Here is an 18,784-nt window from a genome sequence, read left to right on the forward strand (position 1 = left end):
GTTACAAAATAATAATGTATAATAAATTATTAGAATTATTTAAAATGTATCTCATAAAAATATTAGTCTATAAATTTGATAATTATAATTTACAAATCTATATATTAATCTACTAGAGATATAAATAAATAAATATAAGTATTACTTATATTTATACCTAATTAATCATTAGTTATACAAATTATAATTAATAATAATTATATTGAAGAATATATGATATTATTAAAATAGTTAATGTCTAAATAATCTATTTGCACTAATTAAGAAGAAAAATACCTAAATAAATAATATAAATAAATAAATTAATTAATTAAATAAGTTCTATCATCATTGCTGCCTGCCATAGTGCTGGGCCTGCAGAAAGAAGGAGAAGGAGCTGAGGGAGGAGGAGAAAAAGAAAGAAAGAAAGAAAGAAAGAAAAAGAAGAAGAAGAAGAAAAAGAAGAAGAAGAAGAAGAGAGGAGGAAGAGAAGAAAAGGTGACGGAGGAGGTTGCGGACCCGGGTCGGCGGGGAGAGCATCGGCTGCTGCTAGCCAGCCAGCGGCCGACCTCTCGCCGGCGGCTCGGCTCCGACGAGCCCAAGCTCAGGCAAGAGAGAGAGAGAGAGAGACCTTCTCACCAGCGGCGGCTTCGGGAAGGTGGCGGCGGGCTGACGTCAGCAACGAGGAGAGGAAGGAGTGCAAGAGAGAGTTGAGAGAGAGAGAGAGAGTATAGTGAGAGTGACCGAGAGAGAGAGATAGAGAGAGAGAAAGAGATTTAAAGAGAGAGAGGGAAGGCAGTGGGGGCATGGCGGTGGTTGTGGCAGCGTTGGGGCCTGCCGCGGCCAACTAGCTGCAGCCGGGGGGGTGTGGCACGCTCCCCCTCTTCACATCGCATGGCACGAGGCCGGCTACACTGTGGCCGGCCACGTCGTGCCATGCAATTTTTTTTTTTTTTTGGATTGGATTGTTACGCTAAAAAGTCTTACTCTATATTTTTTTAAATAAGAAAAAACATAATTTCTATGAAAACAAAATTTACTCATTTAAAGAAAATAATGATTTGTTAAAAAAATATTTTAATTAGTTAATATAAATTATTATTTACAAAGAGGATTCTAGAACTTTTTTACTTCTCTTACACTCATTCAAAACAAAAATCTGCCAAAAAAGTTTATTTTTTTTCTACCAAATTTGTAATTTTTTTAATTAGATTAAAATTATTTTTAAGATTTTCAAACACTTAGTTCTTACAAATATTTTAAACAAATTCTATTAAATCAATACTTACTTACCAATCTATTAATAATAATAAATTTATGCACTCACAAGTATTACTAAATGCGTATATAGCAGGGCATTGCACATAAGATTAAGAAATAGACACATCTTTCAAACATAACAAAAAATAGCGGAAGAGAAGGTTAATATTAATAATATTATTTTGGTTTACTTCTTATTCTAGTTTTAACAACCTTTAAATTTAAAATGTAAGTCTTATCAGAGGAATGATTACACTAATACCCATGTTTCACAATCAAACACTCAAACCATCTGTATCCATATAAATGCACCAGATTCAAGCACGAAAAATAAAATTAAGAGTTTTACCCTACCCTAAACAACATTTAAACACCACCTTTGTTTTTGACCCATCTATGTTTTGTTACAAAATAAATATAAAAATTATCATTCACTAACTACTAAAATTATTAGAATAGTTGATTAATTAATATGATATTTTTATATTTAAATCATGTCACGCTTATCTTTATCTAAAAATATAAAACTCTTTGAGGTTATTAAAATATTTTAAACTCGGAAGAGAACAGCAGAGTATATTAGAAAATTAATATAAATATTATCATCCTCTCACTGTCATGCATAGAAGAGCATACCATTACCAATACTGTGATGAGCCCCTCTCCTCAACGAGTTCACCACTCGGATACCACTCCCGCCGTTAACAAGCTCAGCAACCGACTCACCCAACTTTCGTCCCTCCTCTCCTCCCGCTCTTCCTTCTCCCACCTCCAACTCAACCAAATCCACGCCCACATCCTCCGCTCCCACCTCCTCGCCACCAACCGCCTCCTCTCCCTCTTCAACCGCGCCATCCGCCTCTTCTCCACCAAGTCTCCCTCTCTCTCCCTCCGCCTCTTCCTTCTTATCACCCGCTCCTCCCTCGCCCCCAACCACTTCACCCTCCCTTTCGTCCTCAACTCCGCAGCCGCCCTGTCCGACCTTCCCCTCGGCTCCGCCCTCCACTCTTTCGCCTTCCGCTCCGGCCTCCTACCCTTCCTCCCTGTTGCTAACGCCCTTGTCGACATGTATGGCAAATGCCGTGACCTCCCACTCGCCCACAAAGCGTTCGGCGAAATGCCGCTTAGAGATGTTGTCAGCTATAATTCCCTTCTTGGTGCTCATGCGCGGGTTGGGGTTGATATGGATGTCGCACATGCATTGTTTGATGAAATGCCTGAGAGGAATGTGATATCATGGAATGCAATGGTGGTCGGGTATGTTAATGCTGGGGATTTGGTATCTGCGCAGGAGGTGTTTGATAGGATGCCTGTCAGGAATTCAGTCTCATGGTCCGTGATGATAGTTGGGTATTGTAAAATTGGGTCTGTGGATGCTGCTCGGGTGTTGTTTGAAGGGATGCGGGAGAAGAATTTGGTCTCTTGGACTGTGATGATACATGGGTATTCACAGTGTGGGAAGCCGAGGGAGGCACTTGCACTGTTTCGTGAGATGGAAGCAGAGGGGATTGAACCAGATGCTGCTATGATGGTTGGTGTTATTTCTGCGGCTGCACAGTTGGGGAGTGCGGAGTTGGCAAATTGGGTTGGTGCTTATGTGGATTGGAAGAAGATCGAGAAGAATGAGCGTGTTCTCACTGCTCTGGTGGACATGAACGCTAAGTGTGGCAATGTTGGTGAAGCCTTCCGATTTTTTGAGCAGATCCCTTGTCCTGATGCTTACTCATATACTGCTCTCATCAATGGGCTTGCATCTCATGGGCATGCAAAGGAGGCACTTGAGATCTTTGATAGGATGCAAAGTGAGGAAATTGTGCCTGATCCTATTACGTTCATTGGTGTGCTAAGTGCCTGCAGCCATGGAGGGTTTGTTGAGAAGGGGATTGAGTTTTGGGAAGCAATGGTGCATGACTATGGGATGGAGCATCAGGCTGACCACTATGCTTGCTTGACAGACATGCTAGGTCGAGCAGGGAGGCTTGAAGAAGCTCACAAAATGATACAAAAGATGCCAATGGGGCCTCACCCCGGGGCTCTTGGGGCACTATTAGCAGCTTGTAAGACCTACAACAATGTTGAGATTGCAGAGAGTGTTGCAAGTGAGCTCTTTAAGTTGGAACCCGAAAATACTGGGAACTATATATTGCTTTCAAGTATATATGCAGAAAGAGAACAGTGGAATTCTGCTGCAAGAATTAGAAAAACGATGAGGGAAAAAATACCTTTAAAACTCCCTGGATATAGTTGGACTGAGGACCGACATGGAGACAATGTACATTTCTGATCAAGAGTGAGCTAACATCACTTGTGAGTGTGTGATTCTTTCTCCTCGTTCTATGAAACCATAGCGGGTGGAACTAGCTACTCTATTGATAGATGAGATTCCATACTAGAATGATTCATTTTCACAAGAGCCGATAAACATATCAGGTACACTTTGGGCCCCGCTTGTTGTTTCATCTTGCTTCTTTAAATGTAGTAGAAGGGTCAAATGATGGTTTGGTCAAAATATAAATACTTCAACTAGGCAATCGTGACCATCAATCAAGATATCAAAAGTAGTGTGAGGCCGTTTGTCTTTAAGATTTGTTTGTGAATTAGATGGAGTATTATGATTTTGAAGTTTACAATTGTCAAAATATCCATAACTTGAAACCATTGGAATTCTTTATAAGGAGTTAAGGACATATGCAGATAATATTTATATGTGAGATATATACATGGATGAATGTCTAGTAATGATAATAGACTATTTGCATTTGAATGTTTTTGAATTCATAAATGTTATAGAACTTTTTATCAATCTGATGCTACTTAGAGTCATTAGAATTGTCAAAGGAGGATTGTATTTGATGATCTGATGCACTTCGAGATTTCCTAACATGCCGTAACTTTTTGAGCATTATGACTCATCAAACTCAATATGTGGTGTCTAGGTAAATTATGGGATTATCTTATGATGAGAAAAAGGAAAAATGGAAGCGATGTTACCCAAGTGACGGTTAGCCTGAGTTATACTCCCAAGTTACTGTTTTCATATGGAAGCAAGCTAGTATCCAGCCTTGAGGCCTTTTGTCCTCTCTTTCACCTTCCCGGGTCTCTGGCCCACCCATCTCCATTTCATCACTATAAGGTTGAAAGCTATGTTCCTTTGCAAGTTAAGCATCTCTTTCCGTAGTTCATGCATGATAGTTCAAAAGGAGAAGGATGGTCTGTTTACATCAGAAGATGCCAATGACAAATTTAATTGCCCGTTTCAGTAGTGTCCGCTAATGAACTCATGATAGCTTCTTATCCAGGAGACCCTCCACAAGAACTTGATGCAAGTTATCTCAATCAGATGATCTTCCTTCAGGGTTTCATCGATGAAATTGACGTTGTATAATTTGCTAGTAGCACCTGGAGAGGGACAGGGGTTTAGTTGCAGTGATTGTGGATTAGTTGGCTAATTAAGATGCTGCCATAGGTGGCAAGGACCAAAGCTTACTTCCACCTCTCAAGTCTGATAATCTCCATAAAAGTGACATACTTCCTACTGAGTACTGACAGAGTGTTTTGGGCTATTTATTTTACATGGTCTAAATGTAATTACCCTATTTATTTTACTTCCTGCAATGTATGAACTACGGATAGTAGCTGTTGGCACTGTAAATCACTTGCGATTATGGCATAGCCCCGCAGAAATCAAACGCGACATCTGGAAAGTTCCTTCATGGTTCCATTGATAGCAAATGCGTAATGATCTCTAAACGATCTATGCCTTGTATGCTCGAAGATGATGCCTGGGCCAAAAGTGGCCTTAGACACTTAGCCTAAGCAGCTATCTGTTTTCAATTTTCAATAACATAATGTGGTCACAATAAGTCAATGCAACTTGCCATGTTATGCTTCTGTCCGGCAGTCCTTTTATTGAAAGTCAAGATGGTTCCCTAAATTTGTTTCCATAAGAAAATGATTTTCATTATCCGCAGGTGCTTGAGTGGTTGTAGAAAGTTTTTTTTTAAATAAAAGTATATATTTCTTTTATTTTGGATTATCTTTAAGTCATGGTTGCAGAAATGTACTTTGTGATAAATTTACTTTGGAATTTGGATTAGGTTAACTTGGAAATTAAATTGTTATTGGATATATCTCTTTGCAGGCCTACCAAGGAGGGATCAATAGATGAGAATATGAGATACATATGCTCACCCAGTGATATTAATCAGGTAAGTTTCTTCTTTTATTTGAGTCTAATCTTACTGTTGGATCCTTGTGATTTCTTGTGCTGGAGCTAATGTCTGTAATTAAGCCTTGAAGCATCTCACTTTTCATTTATTAGTACCTCTTTTACTTCTTTGATGTCACATCTTTCATGCTACAAACTGATTAATTTGGACGGTGACTATTAGGCCAAAATATAGCTATGACTTTAACTGTAAGTTGCTGAAAGAGATTTCTATTTTCCCTTTCTTTCCTTTTGAATTCCAACACTAGTTCTCTTGAATAAAGGATGCTTCTTATAGATGAAGGTATGTATATCTTCTGTTTTACCCTCCTCAGGGCTCACTACATAGTCAGGTTATAAGCACAACTATTATTTATAATGTATGTTGCTCTAGAATATTTGGTGAAAAACTTAACTTAATCGTGATGAATATCTCCAACTACAATTGCCTGTGAGAGACCATCACAAACAAGTGTTCTTACATATGTTTGGCAAGAGATTGTCCGAGTAGTTGGCTATTCCATATAGCAGAGATTAGTCATATCGCGGTTTCAACTTCTAACTATGGTGTAAAGAGGTTTAAGCTTCTCAAGGCTAACTTAACCTGTCAGCTTTTGTCACGACCTAAAATCAGAATCATGACTGGCCGTCTACCTCAATATACTTGAAATCAAGGATTCTAGTTTTCGCCGATCTCGAGTGGGATCGGCCGAAACGGATCGGGATCGGCTGGTTTCGGCCTGCAGCAGGCAGCTGTCAGCTGCTGTGATAGCTGCAACAGCTGTCACATAGAGAGAGAGAGAGAGAGAAAGAGAGAGAGAGATTAAAAAAAAATAGGGTGAGAGAGAGAAAAAAAAATGAAGAGAAGGTGAGGGAGAGGGAAAGATTAAAAAAAAGAGTGAGAAAGAGAGAGAGAGAGAGAAAGATAGGAAAAAAAAGTATGGGAGAGAATGAATATTTCAGACTAACAGTTAGGAATAGGAAAGAAGAGAGGGAGGAAGAGAGATTTTTATTTTTTAGGCTTTATATGTAAGTAATTATTATTTCTTATTTTCTTATAATTTTTTTGAAATTTTTAGAAATTTCTCAACATTTTTAATAATATTTAGAATTTTATTTAATTAAAATAGTCCGATCCGATATAGGCGGCCGATACGTATCGTTTTTCTGGACGGCCGATCCCGATCCCGATACCGATTTTTGGAACCTTGCTTGAAATACACGAAACCTAAATTAATTTTCTAAGTCCACAATGACAAGAATTAATATGAAAATCTGACTTCGATAAATTTAATCCAATAATAATGGAAATAACTAATGTTATCACTAATGTGTCTCTAATCAAACTAAGTTAACAAATAGTTTAAAACATAAAGAATAAAGAATTGAAAGATAAAAAATGATAGATTATAAGTGTAGGTGGGGCTTCGGTGCATCTCGTTCAGTCGCCACGTTAATTTGGATCCCATGAGCTAACAAGTATAGTTCAGTGAGTGGAATCCACTCAAAAGCCAAATAAATCCGAATCTATAAACATAACTTGAAATAAATGACAATTTCACTAAGCATGCTTATATTAATAGTAATAACGACACAAATAATAACAAAGTAAGTCATATTTCATAACATGCTTAGTTCCAATATACTGAATTTTTCTTAATAATAATAATAATAATAATAATAATAACATGTCTCAATTAGGTTAATGCCTTGTGGATCAAAATTAATTAGAAGTCACCTCAAGATAACACTAGAGTCTTTTTCTCATACCTGATCCAATTATAGTTAATAAGAGATGTCGTTTTATAATAAATGCACCCTATCTCTTTCCCTAAGGGCCACTAGCAGGTGTCACTATGTGACAAATGCACTCTATCTTTTTCACTAACCATTGAGAGAAATTAGAGTCATCTTAGAAAATCTTTCGATCTAACTTAAGACTATTTTCTAACCCTACCAAAGTCAGCTAAGAAAGTTACCGCAGTGATCTAAAATAAGATATTTTCTTAGACTTCCAAATAAATTTGAGTCTACGAAATGTCACAAATAATCTATACCGAGATTATTCTCTAAGTCATACTAAATATCAGTTAGGTTTTTCTATTTATTAAAATTGTTATTTTGCACGAAGTATAGCAATACATTGAATTATATATTTTGCACACAGAAACAGAAATATAATAATTAAATTGCACACTGAAATATGATAATTAATTTGCACACAGAGAAATACATGATCTAATAAAAAATATGAAATATAAGACGAAGAAATATGTGAGTAAATCTACTCACCTGAGCCTAAGTCAATTGACTGAAATCTCTAGTCCACGCACTAGGAAAAATCACCATCTTTAATAATGCATAAATAACATATTTTAATTTAACCAATATCATGATATCTGAAATTTAAAACTTATTGGATTACTCAAATGGGCTAGATTAAATCTAAATGGTTGGGCTGTGGGGCTGGCTCAGCTTATACAAAAACCAATAAATGGTTTGGGCTTAAGGCCCAAACACACTAATATATTATATATATGGACTGGGCTACAGGCTAAATCGCAGCCCATAGCTTATTTATTTGGGTCGGGTCTGTTGGATATGAAATCTAGACCCAAACTCAATTAAATCAGGTTAGCTCGGGTTGACCCCGAGCCCAACCTTATCTTCTTCCTCAAGAAGATCGAAGAGAAGAGAAGAGAAGGAGAAAGAAAAAGAGAGGGAGAAACCATCGGCAATCATCGTAGTTGACGGTCCACCGACCGCATCGCAAGGTCTCTGCCACCCACGCAACCACACTGGCCACACAAGGTGAAGGAGAAGCCGCTAACGACAGCTAATGACCCTATTCCGTAGTTGGCATCCATGGAATCGATTTCTACAACAAACCCAAAGCCGTCGATCGGCCCGATTTGCTGATGAAACCGCAACACCCAACAATTTTAGGTATTTCTATTTTAACTCATTAAACTTAAATTAAATTTGTGAGGTGGGAGAGTGCTGACTTACGAGTTGCATGGTGGTCTCCGATTGCTCCGACGATGCTCTGATGGTCTGATCCCATAATGTGACTCCGACGATAAAGAAAGAAAGAAAGAAGAAATGAGAGGGAAGAAGTGGGCTCAGGTAAGGGAGAGAAGGGATTTAGGGTTTTTATTTATAGATAGAATCTGAATTTTGATTTTGAGTTGGATTTGGCCAAAAAACTTGCGGCCGCCTCATTACGAGACGGTGAGGGAGAGGGTGAAGGGTGTGCACGTGCACTCCAAGAAATTTTTTTCTAGTTCTTACAATTTTTGCTGATGAAGCAGATTTATTTGTCGATGGATTTATTAAAGATGCTTAACAATTGATGTTGGATGTTTGCATAATCATATGGTTACACTATATATGATTATAGTATAAATTGCCTGTAATAGGTTGTCTGTCATGCCAAGTGCTAAAAATTACAGGGAAATCAGTGTGAACCAAATGAATAAATTTTTTTTCCCCTTAAAACTCATTTGGTTTCTGCAGCTTATCAATGGCCTTTTTGCTAATTTCATGTTAGGATCAATGCTTCCGCTTTAATCGGTGCTTTTGTGTTTGTCTGATATGGCCAGAATTCTAAACAATGAACCTTTGAACTTCAGTATAATCTAAATCTTGTAACAAAAACTTCAGCCTGATGTGCATATTAGAATTTCATCAGGATCATTAATATGGCATGTGGAACAATGTTACAGTTTTTTGTTATGGACATCTAGTCTGAGATAGTCTCAATAATTTTAATTTAACCATATAGAAGTATTCTATATTTGAGTAATGTGACTCATGTTGTCTCTTTTTACAGCTTCTGTTAGTTGCTCTAATCACAATGATAGTGTTTTTTCGATCAACAATCCACCGGTATACAATAGACGATGGAATCCATCTTCGGGCACTATATTTTGCAATAACAATGATTCTGTTTAATGGCTTCAAAGAAGTTGTCACTAATTACAAAGCTTACAGTGCTTCACAATCCCAGGGACTTGCACTTCTATCTGCTGTGGACTTAACACACTTCCTTCTTGGATCTTAGGCATTCCAACTTCTCTTGTAGAATCAGGGAAGTGGGTGCTAATTACATATTATGTGGTTTCATCCATATAGGATAAAAAATGAACTCCAGATATTTGCTATCTTTCTCATTGAATGAGATCTTAATTCCAGCTACGGTTTCATTAGATATCTCATGACTTAAATCCCTGGACATACAGACTTCCTTCTTGGATTTTAAGCATTTCAACTTCACTTATGGAACCTGGGATGTGAGCACTAGTTATGTATCATATGGTTGGCTATGATCCACAATTTACAAGGTAACAACTTAACTATGTTTCCGGTTGTTATATTGTAAGTGCAAAGAAGCTTGACATTGGAGTGTCATTTTGGTATATTAATCTGCAGATTCCTTCCACAATTTCTGTTGCTTTTTAGCTCTTTTTCATGTGATAGCATCTTTGGGTTGAAATATGATACTTTCAAACATCTTTGGATGCTTTGCCATATTGGTTGTCATGATTCTTGGATGATTTATCATTTCCGTATGTTGAACTTTCTTTAAAGACACTCCATGAGTATTTTCTTTCTTGTTTATGTACTTCTGGTTTCTTCTAATGATTCTTTCCTTCATTTATCGCAGATAGCACCCCAGGCTTTTGTATTTGGTGCTATCGGATCCCGCCTTTGATGAATGCCCAAAAAGCTATTTCAATTAATGAATTCCTTGGTCATTATTGGGACAAGGTAATGGTGCATCTACAAGCAACTGATGTTCATACATCTCCCAATGGTATCCGATTATGTTTTCTCATCTTTAAAAAATTTTATTCTTGAAACATGTGAGTTTCACATGTATTACCTTGATATTTTGCTTTTGCTAATTAGGGAGAGCAATCTTACTTTCTTTATTAATCAATCGTTTAACTCAAACTTATGAAGTCGCTTGGGGAGTCTGATTTTGTAAAACTTCCTATTTCTCTAGAATCACTGATTGAAAAACATACTTATTATATAACTATGCCATATTGAGACCTTAAATGCAGCTTATAGAAAATCTAATGCTTGTTATTGCCTCCTCGTCAGAATCATTGCGAGTTCTTCCTAGCATGAGTTTAGAAACCATAAATGAAGGCTCAATTATATTGTATTTTAGAAGCTCAAATCTATGTGAGACATGCTATTTAGAAATATTATGATTAGTTTTTAGGGTATTAACACCAGCTTATTCTAGTTTTATGAAGTTCGTTGCTAGTATAGTAACCAAACAATACTTTATCTCAATACTAATTTACTAATACCTACTCTTTTTTCCTCTCCTATTCCATCCAATATTTTATATTTAGCAACAAAATCTAATTATTATTTTCCGTCAAGCATTATTTCAACAATCTATTACTTCAATCATTTTCTCTCTTCTTTTTTTCTCTCCTTATCCATCTACTATAAAGAGTGTTTGTCATTTGCTGAAATATCTCTTAAATTTATTAATTTTTTATACCACATCAAATGTAATTATTATACAAGTACTAGTTTACAACCAAACACTATAATCATCTAAACTGATATTAGTTTTCTTATGCAAGTTTAAAAAATGGGCATAGCTAAACTATGGAAGATATTCCACAACCATGCCACCTTATAGGATTTCAAACAAGTGCCGTAATTCTTGAACTAATAATATTAAGTTGTAAAATCTGCTGCAAGACTAACATTCTTAAAACAATGTGTGATGGAAGAAAATTCGTTATGACAAAACCATTATCTTTCTTGCTTATCTCCGTTGGAGGAACAACAGATGTTTTCTTTGAGAGTGCGTGCATTGCACCCTGATAAAAGATACAGTTAACATGGATATAAATTATAAGCAAGAATGTCTGCGATCAAGCTTATTTCTATGCATAGACTCTAATGATTATCTTACTGACAGAATATCATGTTACTTTCGTTATATGAAAAGTGTTTTAGAAGTTATATGTGTTACTAATAAGGTACTATTACTTATGATTATTGCAGAAAGTTGCAGAACACAAATGATCCATTAGGTGATACAGTATTGAAGGATTACAGCTTGTTTACAGAGAGGCGTTGGTTTTGGATTGGAATTTGTGCCTTGTTTGGGTACACCGTCATATTCAATACCCTATTAACCTTGTTTTTGACATCTTAACCGTCAGATTTCTTGCTTTGCTAATGTATGTCAGCTCGATGTTAATTTTAAGGTTAATTGTCTTGTTATTTTAATTTCATGAAAGCTCTTCGGAACCAACAAGCAGTTTGTCTCTAAAGATGAAATCTGGCAAAGGGAACAAAAGAAGAAAGGGGAGAAAGTACTCCCTGTAATCAAATATCTAAAGAAGAGTAATGTGTCAGACAACTCAATAGATAACTATATCATGTTTAAATCAAGTAGTTCAAGAAGAAAAAATAAGGAGAATTTATACACCAGCATTTTTTTTGTAATTAGAAGACGTTTTTCGTTACAAAATAAGACACCTTTCTCGTTGGTATTAGCTGTGGAAGAAAAACAAAACTGCCCTCACACAGTAGTTAAAAAGCATTCACTCATAAAACCACCTTACCAGGTCCACCACATCAGGCTTCATATTTTGGAACACCAATTTGTTGTGAGCGTTTCATACAATCCAAATTGAGTTAAGCCCATAATCCATCTGGTAGGGGAGAGAGGGCTAAGTTGCTTCAACTTTAAACCCACTTAATTAGGTTCAATTTTAATTGTCAACGACCATGAGCACGCAACCCACACTACTCCAGTGAAATGGCAACCCTCAAAGAGGTGCTTCACCCATTCTTCCACCTCGTTATAGAATGGACAGCTCACGTCCAACCCCAACATAATTCTTTTCAAATCTCCTTAGATCAGGATAGCCCCCGAGAGACAGGGCCACTTGAGAACATTGACTCTCGTGATGACCGCAGAACTTGACCAAAACCATTATCAAAATTTTACTCTACTGCAATCAACAGTTAAGCACATCCAATGTCCATTAACTAGCAATATGTAAGGTAATTTGATTGAGAAATTTCCTGATTTGGTGGTCTTCCACACTAGTTTATTTGTTCTCTCTCTCATATTGGAGCAGATAAATCTGCTCGATTTCATCAACAACCTAATCATGGTAGATGGCCCTAATCAATGACCTAGCCCAATCACTGCTATTGTGTTTTCTATTTTTGATTAAAGGAGAACTGTGAGATCACCTATGTATTAGAGAATGGCTACCCCAGATTCAAGGGACTCGGGGAGTCAGCAAAAGCAATAATAATTAGCTCCGATGGCAAATAGTCAATGTCCTCTCCTAGAGCGTCAAAAGTGTGAAGCCTACCAAAACAAGTAGCCCAATTGATTACCATATTATAGACTCTATATGCATGCACAAAAGAAAAGGAAATCAAGGATTGACATATCAACTTGCATAGGGGGATGTAGTTACGAATGCATTATGGAATGTCTTTAGTGTTGTTGATAGTTGTGATGACAACAATAGAGTCTCCTTCAAAAATAGCATGTGTAGGTTGTGGCGAGCAGTACTGACAGCTTTAAGGAGAGTTTCAACCTCTATTTCAAGGGCTGAGCCCACTTTAGCTGGTTGGGTTGCCTAGTAAGTGATCAAGGGTTCCAGGAATTGTCAAAATTAATTTTAATGAAACCAATTGTCGGGGAAGTCTAGTTCTCAAGTCCAACCCTAGGTCTAGTAGCTAGTTTCTTGACCCCACCCTTGTCAAAATACTCCATGGCCATGTGAAAGGCCAGCCAAATAGAGTGCTCAACCTTTGTTTTAACTGAGTCAAAGCAAAGTTTGTTTCGAGCCTTCTAGATCATTCAAATAGTAAAGGCTATAATAGGCTTAAACTTTCCCTAGTCATCCCCCCAAGTGAGACTAGTCAAAATGCAGCCAGTTGCAATCCAAGGTGAAGGCTGCCCTAAGATTATGGGCAATGGATTCCCAAACTTCAACACATTAGGCACATGTCAGCCGACCCAATGTGTAAATTATAGATGAGAGTTTTAATAAGAATCCTTCTCCATTGGACTTTCCATGTAAAAGCCTTGACCCGAGAATTGACTCTTAATTTTCAAAGGGCCATCCATTCGGGCCCAAGTTGGTTAGTCTTTGTACTAAAGAAGGAGTAGATGGCCTTAGCATTGGCCTTCCCTTTGTTGTTAGGCCACTAGGTCCATCTATCTTCCAAAGAACTCACCATTAGGTTAGTGATAGAGGTACAGATCTTGGTGCCAAAATTTTCCATGAGGTAGCGTTCATTCTATTGGCCATTTACCCGCAAATCACTAACAATGATTTATGTCGACAAATTGGCATAGTTAACATAGGTAGGTGTGTTCGACAGAGAGATGGTGGTCACCAAGGAGTAAGGTGAAAACGGATCAGATGCAGACCGGATAATACTCAATCCATATCCGGATCCATATTTTTAGTTTGAATACGGATTTGGATATAGATACTAGACGTATAGCAAACTTTAAAACCATATCCAAACTAAACAAATACGGATAATTTTCGAATAAAGGATCAGATCTTAAACAGATGTTGATCGAATTTTAAATGAATTATGATATTTTATTTAGGTATAATTTAACACAAAAATATTAAGAGTTTTATAAAAAAAAAATTTTGTATGTCAAATATATATTAAATTAGAGAAATTTATCTCTACAAATAATATATAACACATCATTAGTAATAATATCAATATTCATTATTTAAATAAGCAAACTAAAAGCTGTAAATTATTCAAAAAAATATGCAGGTAAATAGATATCTAATATATGTATCCCAATCCGAAAATTATATCCGACTCATATCCGAATTTTTTCCAAAAATTCTATTCGTATCTGAATCTATATCTAAATCGGATAGAAATTATTTTATCCAAATTCAATCTGAATCAAGTTGGATAGCATGTCAAGTCAGAGTTAATCCGACCCCCGTTTTCACCCATCCTAAAGGATCATGTAAAACACTAGTCAGGTTACCATTCCCCACCGAATACTTTATTTCCTTGATTTTGTTAGCAACCACCCACAAGGTTTTCCAAACCCAAAAAGAGCCTCGTTAGAGGGCATGGCCCACAAAGCCTTTTTGATCTCCTCACATGTGACCGACCACTCAAGAAAGGCAGTAGAGGGAGGGTGGCTAGTGACTAAGAAAGACAGTATCAACATGATCATCGGCCTAAAGGTTTTGTTAGAAATTATTAAAGATAGTTATAATACAAGACTAGTCCTCAACAGAGACCCCATCCTCATCGAAACCTTTGGGTCGATGATCATGTTGCTTAATTTTTTTATAGCCTCATATGCATTTCACTTGGTATGAGTATTGAATTTGTGCAGGATTTTTATAGCAAAGATAACTTGTGCTATGCTCTATTAGGATGTATACATTATTATGAGTAGACACTTTGTATTTTAGAAAATTATGTTTTGTCACAAATTACTAAAAGGGGAGATTGTTAGGTTTATTTATATTTATGTAATTGGCAAATTGTATTTCAAAATATAACTTGTATTTATATAATGTGTTTAAATTTTATATATGAGCATACATACAATATATGAGATATTTGATGAAGAATATTGAAGTGAAAAATTAATTTTAAAATCAAAATATTTGAAATGATTTTAGAATTGTTATTGAAGTGCTTAAACTGTGTTATGATAGTTAAAGAAATATGAAATTTTACCTAAAGACATAGAAATAGGCACTCTGCATTCAACTATTTAGTCTACTATTTGAACAGGGTGTTCGAACACACTTGGGCCGATGCACCTTGCAAGCGTCACACATATATAGAGCTTGTTTTGGCCGAACGCAACCCGCAACTGTTCACAAATACAGAGGTGGTGGCGTTCACATATATAGAGGTTCATATTTGGTCATTCACAGCGTGTTCACACTTCAAATCATCATGTTCAAACATAATTAGCCGCGTTCGAATACACTGGTGTAATTTGCAATTTCTAGAGTTATGTGAGATTTGATTTGACTTAGATTTAGCTTTATCTCTAAGAGATATTTATCTTATCTCTAAGAAAACCCATAGAGAATCTTTAAAGAGATATCTTATCTCTAAGAGATATTTAAGAGATATTTATTTATCTTATCTCTAAGAATATAAAAGGGTTTAGTCTAACCCTAGGATAAAGGACCATCTAGTATTAATCTAGAGATCATCTTTTGGAGGCTATTTAAAGATCAATTCTCAGCTTTAGATGGAACGTGCTGAATTATTCTTATCTCAATGCATCTATATTTGATTTGAAAGAACTATGTCTCGATGGTCATTAAGACAGAAGGATCAACCTCGAGGGTCACTGAGGTTTAGAAATCTATCACCAGAAGCAGTGTGTCGTGTGTCGCAGGTCTAGTCAGCAAAGTTAGTATAGATTGAGTCATGAGAATTTGCAGGTGATCTATAAACTTCTTATAAACTGCTACAGATTTTAGTGATTAGTTTTGATCCAAATTTGGATATGTGGTTTTTATCCGATTTTAGGTTTTTCCACATAAAATTTTTTATATTTGCGATCGTCTTTTTCAAGCTTTATTTTCTACATATTATTATCGATAGCGTCTTTTTCAATTGATAAAAGAGCATACCTAAGTATTCATGTAAATTTTAATTTTTTTTTCAATATATATATATATATATATCAGTTTTATTAATAAGGTTGTACATATTAACCTAATATAAGCTATAGATAAATAATAATTACAATTAGTTAATTATTATGCTTATCATACTTTGCTAATAATTATGTTGGTGAGTATAATTATTTAAAATAATTAATTATCTAATTAAATCTAATTTATAATAATAAAATTAATAATTAAAAGAAAAGGAGAGTGTTTGCAAGCACAATATTAGTAGAGAGAGGAGAATAAAAAGGGAAGGAAAGAAAGAAGGAGAAAAATAGGGAGAAGGAGAAGAAGAGAAGAGGAAAGAGAAGAGAAGATGAGAGAGAAGCCGGGCCGGTCGGGAAGGGATTAATTGCTTCTTACTAGCTAGTCATTTGCCTCTCTTCGGCGGCTCGATTTTAGTGAACCCGAGCCCAAAAAGGGGAGAGAGAGGAGAAGAGAAGAAGAGAAGAAGAGAAGAAGGGAGAGGATGAGGGAGGAGGCTCATCGACACTGCTCGATGGTGGTGGCAGTTCCAGGGATGGTGATAAGAATCTGACGGAAGAAATTTGAGAGAGAGAGAGAGAGGTAGTGGCGGAAGTCGATGGAGGGTGGCGGCGGGTGCGACGATGGAGGGGTCCACCCTAACTAGCTAGCTGGGTGGGCGTGGTGTCCCCAAAGCCTACCATGGCTCCATAGGCACGAGGACGATCACATTGTGCCTAAATAATTTTAATCTAATATCTTTTATTTATATTTATTTTATTTTATTCTTTTTAGGGCTAGGTTGGCACAATTAAATTTAATATTTTATCTAGTTTGTTATGGTGCATGATAAATTTCTATAGTTTAGTGAAGTAACATAGAGCAAATCAAAGGATAATCTTCTCTTTTTTGGTACATGTTTTAATAAGAATAAAGTGTGAGGAGTTCATTGTTTTACTTGTAGAATAGTTAAATTTTTAATCGGTTACAACTCACATAAAATACTGACGACTTCTGCATTTTTCCTTTGAGATTATGAGGTAACAATTGATGCATCTACAACTTACTCTTTTTTATGTTAACTTTGAGAGATAAACTATTTGGGTAAATAAATTTGTGGTGAGGCCTATTTTGGTGAATAAAAAACAAAACATATTTTTGTTATTTCACAAAAACTACAATGAATCAGCAACCAGTGGTCTAAATTCAAGCTTTTAATAATTTATCTCTGCCAAACATTTTTATCACATATCTAATTCATTTTGAAATTTAAATACGAGATTAGGTGAGTATAAAATCGTTGATTTAGACAACGATTTCTAAATAAGTTACCAACCAAACTATTTAAAATTCACCAAGGAAAGGAGAAATTTCCATATAACTCTGTTTTTGGTTCAGCATCTTCCAAATATAAATCATGAATTTAAATGTAACTTATATTTTCTTAGCAGCTTTTAAATTTCTATGCAAGTCACTTATCCAATCAACACTAAAAAAGTAATGTATTGATCAACGATTTTGATGACATGCAAATCAGGTTAATTTTATATTTAACTTGTAAAGTGTACTAGTCCCTGCAAAAAAGGATACGAGAACTCGTAAGGTGAGGTTTTTTTATTATAATATTTAGAGTTAAATATATCTTATCATTGTATATTTACGCTTAGAATCATTTTATTTTCTATACTTTTAAAAGTCTCAGTCTTTGTACTTATAAATAAAGTGAAACTATTAATTTTTTTATTAAATTTAACTTAATATCACGATTATTTTAGTCATTAGCAGTATTATTTCAAAACATGTGCATCTTATCCAACAAATACGAAGGGGATATTTTTTTTGTTATTTTGGTACCGTTTAGTTCAGTTTAATAAAAAAAAATCTAACGATCTCACTTTAATCATAATTATAAAAACTAGTTAAATTTTTTTTTAAATATAAGAGAAGTAAAATGATTTTGGGCATACTTACGAGATGGTCACTGAACCGAAAAAATTATTTATATTTAGAGGACTAAATTTGTATACAAATCGTTGACTTAGTTAGCAACTTATGTATGAAAGTCACTGAATCGAAAAATAATTTATATAAAAATGTCTTCCTTAAACTTAGCAATTTTTTTAGAGAAATGAATTTTCATAAACGAGTGATTTAGTTAGCAACTTATATTTAGAAATCGTTAACTAGGTTAGATTGTTTTCGAACACGCATAATCTTGTATTTAAATTTTAAAATGAATTAGACACCTAAAAAATTTATTAGGTGCAGATTTAAAATAGTCGTAAACTCTTAGTTTAGTCAACAACCGTGCATAAAGGGTATTCATTCATGAATCAGATCTCTTCTAACTAGTTGCAATAAAACACTTAGTTATGTCTGTATTAATCAAACCTTTTATAAGGTAAGTTATGCGTTAAGCTATTCACATTTTATTTTGGTTTTATACACATTTCAAAATTATACCCATTTTACAACCATATAATAAAATATAAAAAATTTAAAAATTAGATATGCCTAATTTATAGGGTGATTATTATCAAAAACTAAAATTAAATTTCCTTTTGCACTCTTATGCATTTTGGTTTACCTTTGTAATTTTACCCATTTTATTTCTAAGAGATTTTTACAAATTACACCATATATTTTTACTTATTTTGTAATTTATACC

At 35.3% G+C, this 18,784-nt stretch overlaps 1 protein-coding gene across 6 annotated transcripts; it reads left to right on the forward strand.

Annotated features, from left to right (window-relative positions):
* The first annotated feature begins 1,870 nt into the window (after nt 1–1,870).
* Nucleotides 1,871–11,741, forward strand: LOC140793072 (pentatricopeptide repeat-containing protein At2g22410, mitochondrial-like). Of its 6 annotated transcripts, XM_073144431.1 has the most exons (6): nt 1,871–3,669; nt 5,381–5,447; nt 9,279–9,334; nt 9,440–9,789; nt 10,113–10,216; nt 11,486–11,741. In XM_073144431.1, the coding sequence occupies exon 1, from the start codon at nt 1,892–1,894 to the stop codon at nt 3,521–3,523; it is 1,632 nt and encodes a 543-aa protein (XP_073000532.1). In that variant the 5' UTR covers nt 1,871–1,891; the 3' UTR covers nt 3,524–3,669; nt 5,381–5,447; nt 9,279–9,334; nt 9,440–9,789; nt 10,113–10,216; nt 11,486–11,741. The 6 variants fall into 6 exon arrangements, with proteins under 6 accessions (XP_073000532.1, XP_073000531.1, XP_073000534.1 ...); XM_073144430.1 differs by having other exon boundaries at nt 9,279–9,789; XM_073144433.1 differs by lacking the exon at nt 9,279–9,334 and having other exon boundaries at nt 9,688–9,789.
* The last annotated feature ends 7,043 nt before the right edge of the window (nt 11,742–18,784 follow it).

Source organism: Typha latifolia, chromosome 7, assembly GCF_019914945.1.
Source record: "Typha latifolia isolate L0001 chromosome 7, TyphaL0001v2, whole genome shotgun sequence".
NCBI lineage: Eukaryota > Viridiplantae > Streptophyta > Magnoliopsida > Poales > Typhaceae > Typha > Typha latifolia.

Coding starts and splice junctions, on each gene's coding strand:
- LOC140793072 (XM_073144430.1), top strand. CDS start 1,892: ATGAGCCCCTCTCCTCAACGAGTTCACCACTCGGATACCACTCCCGCC.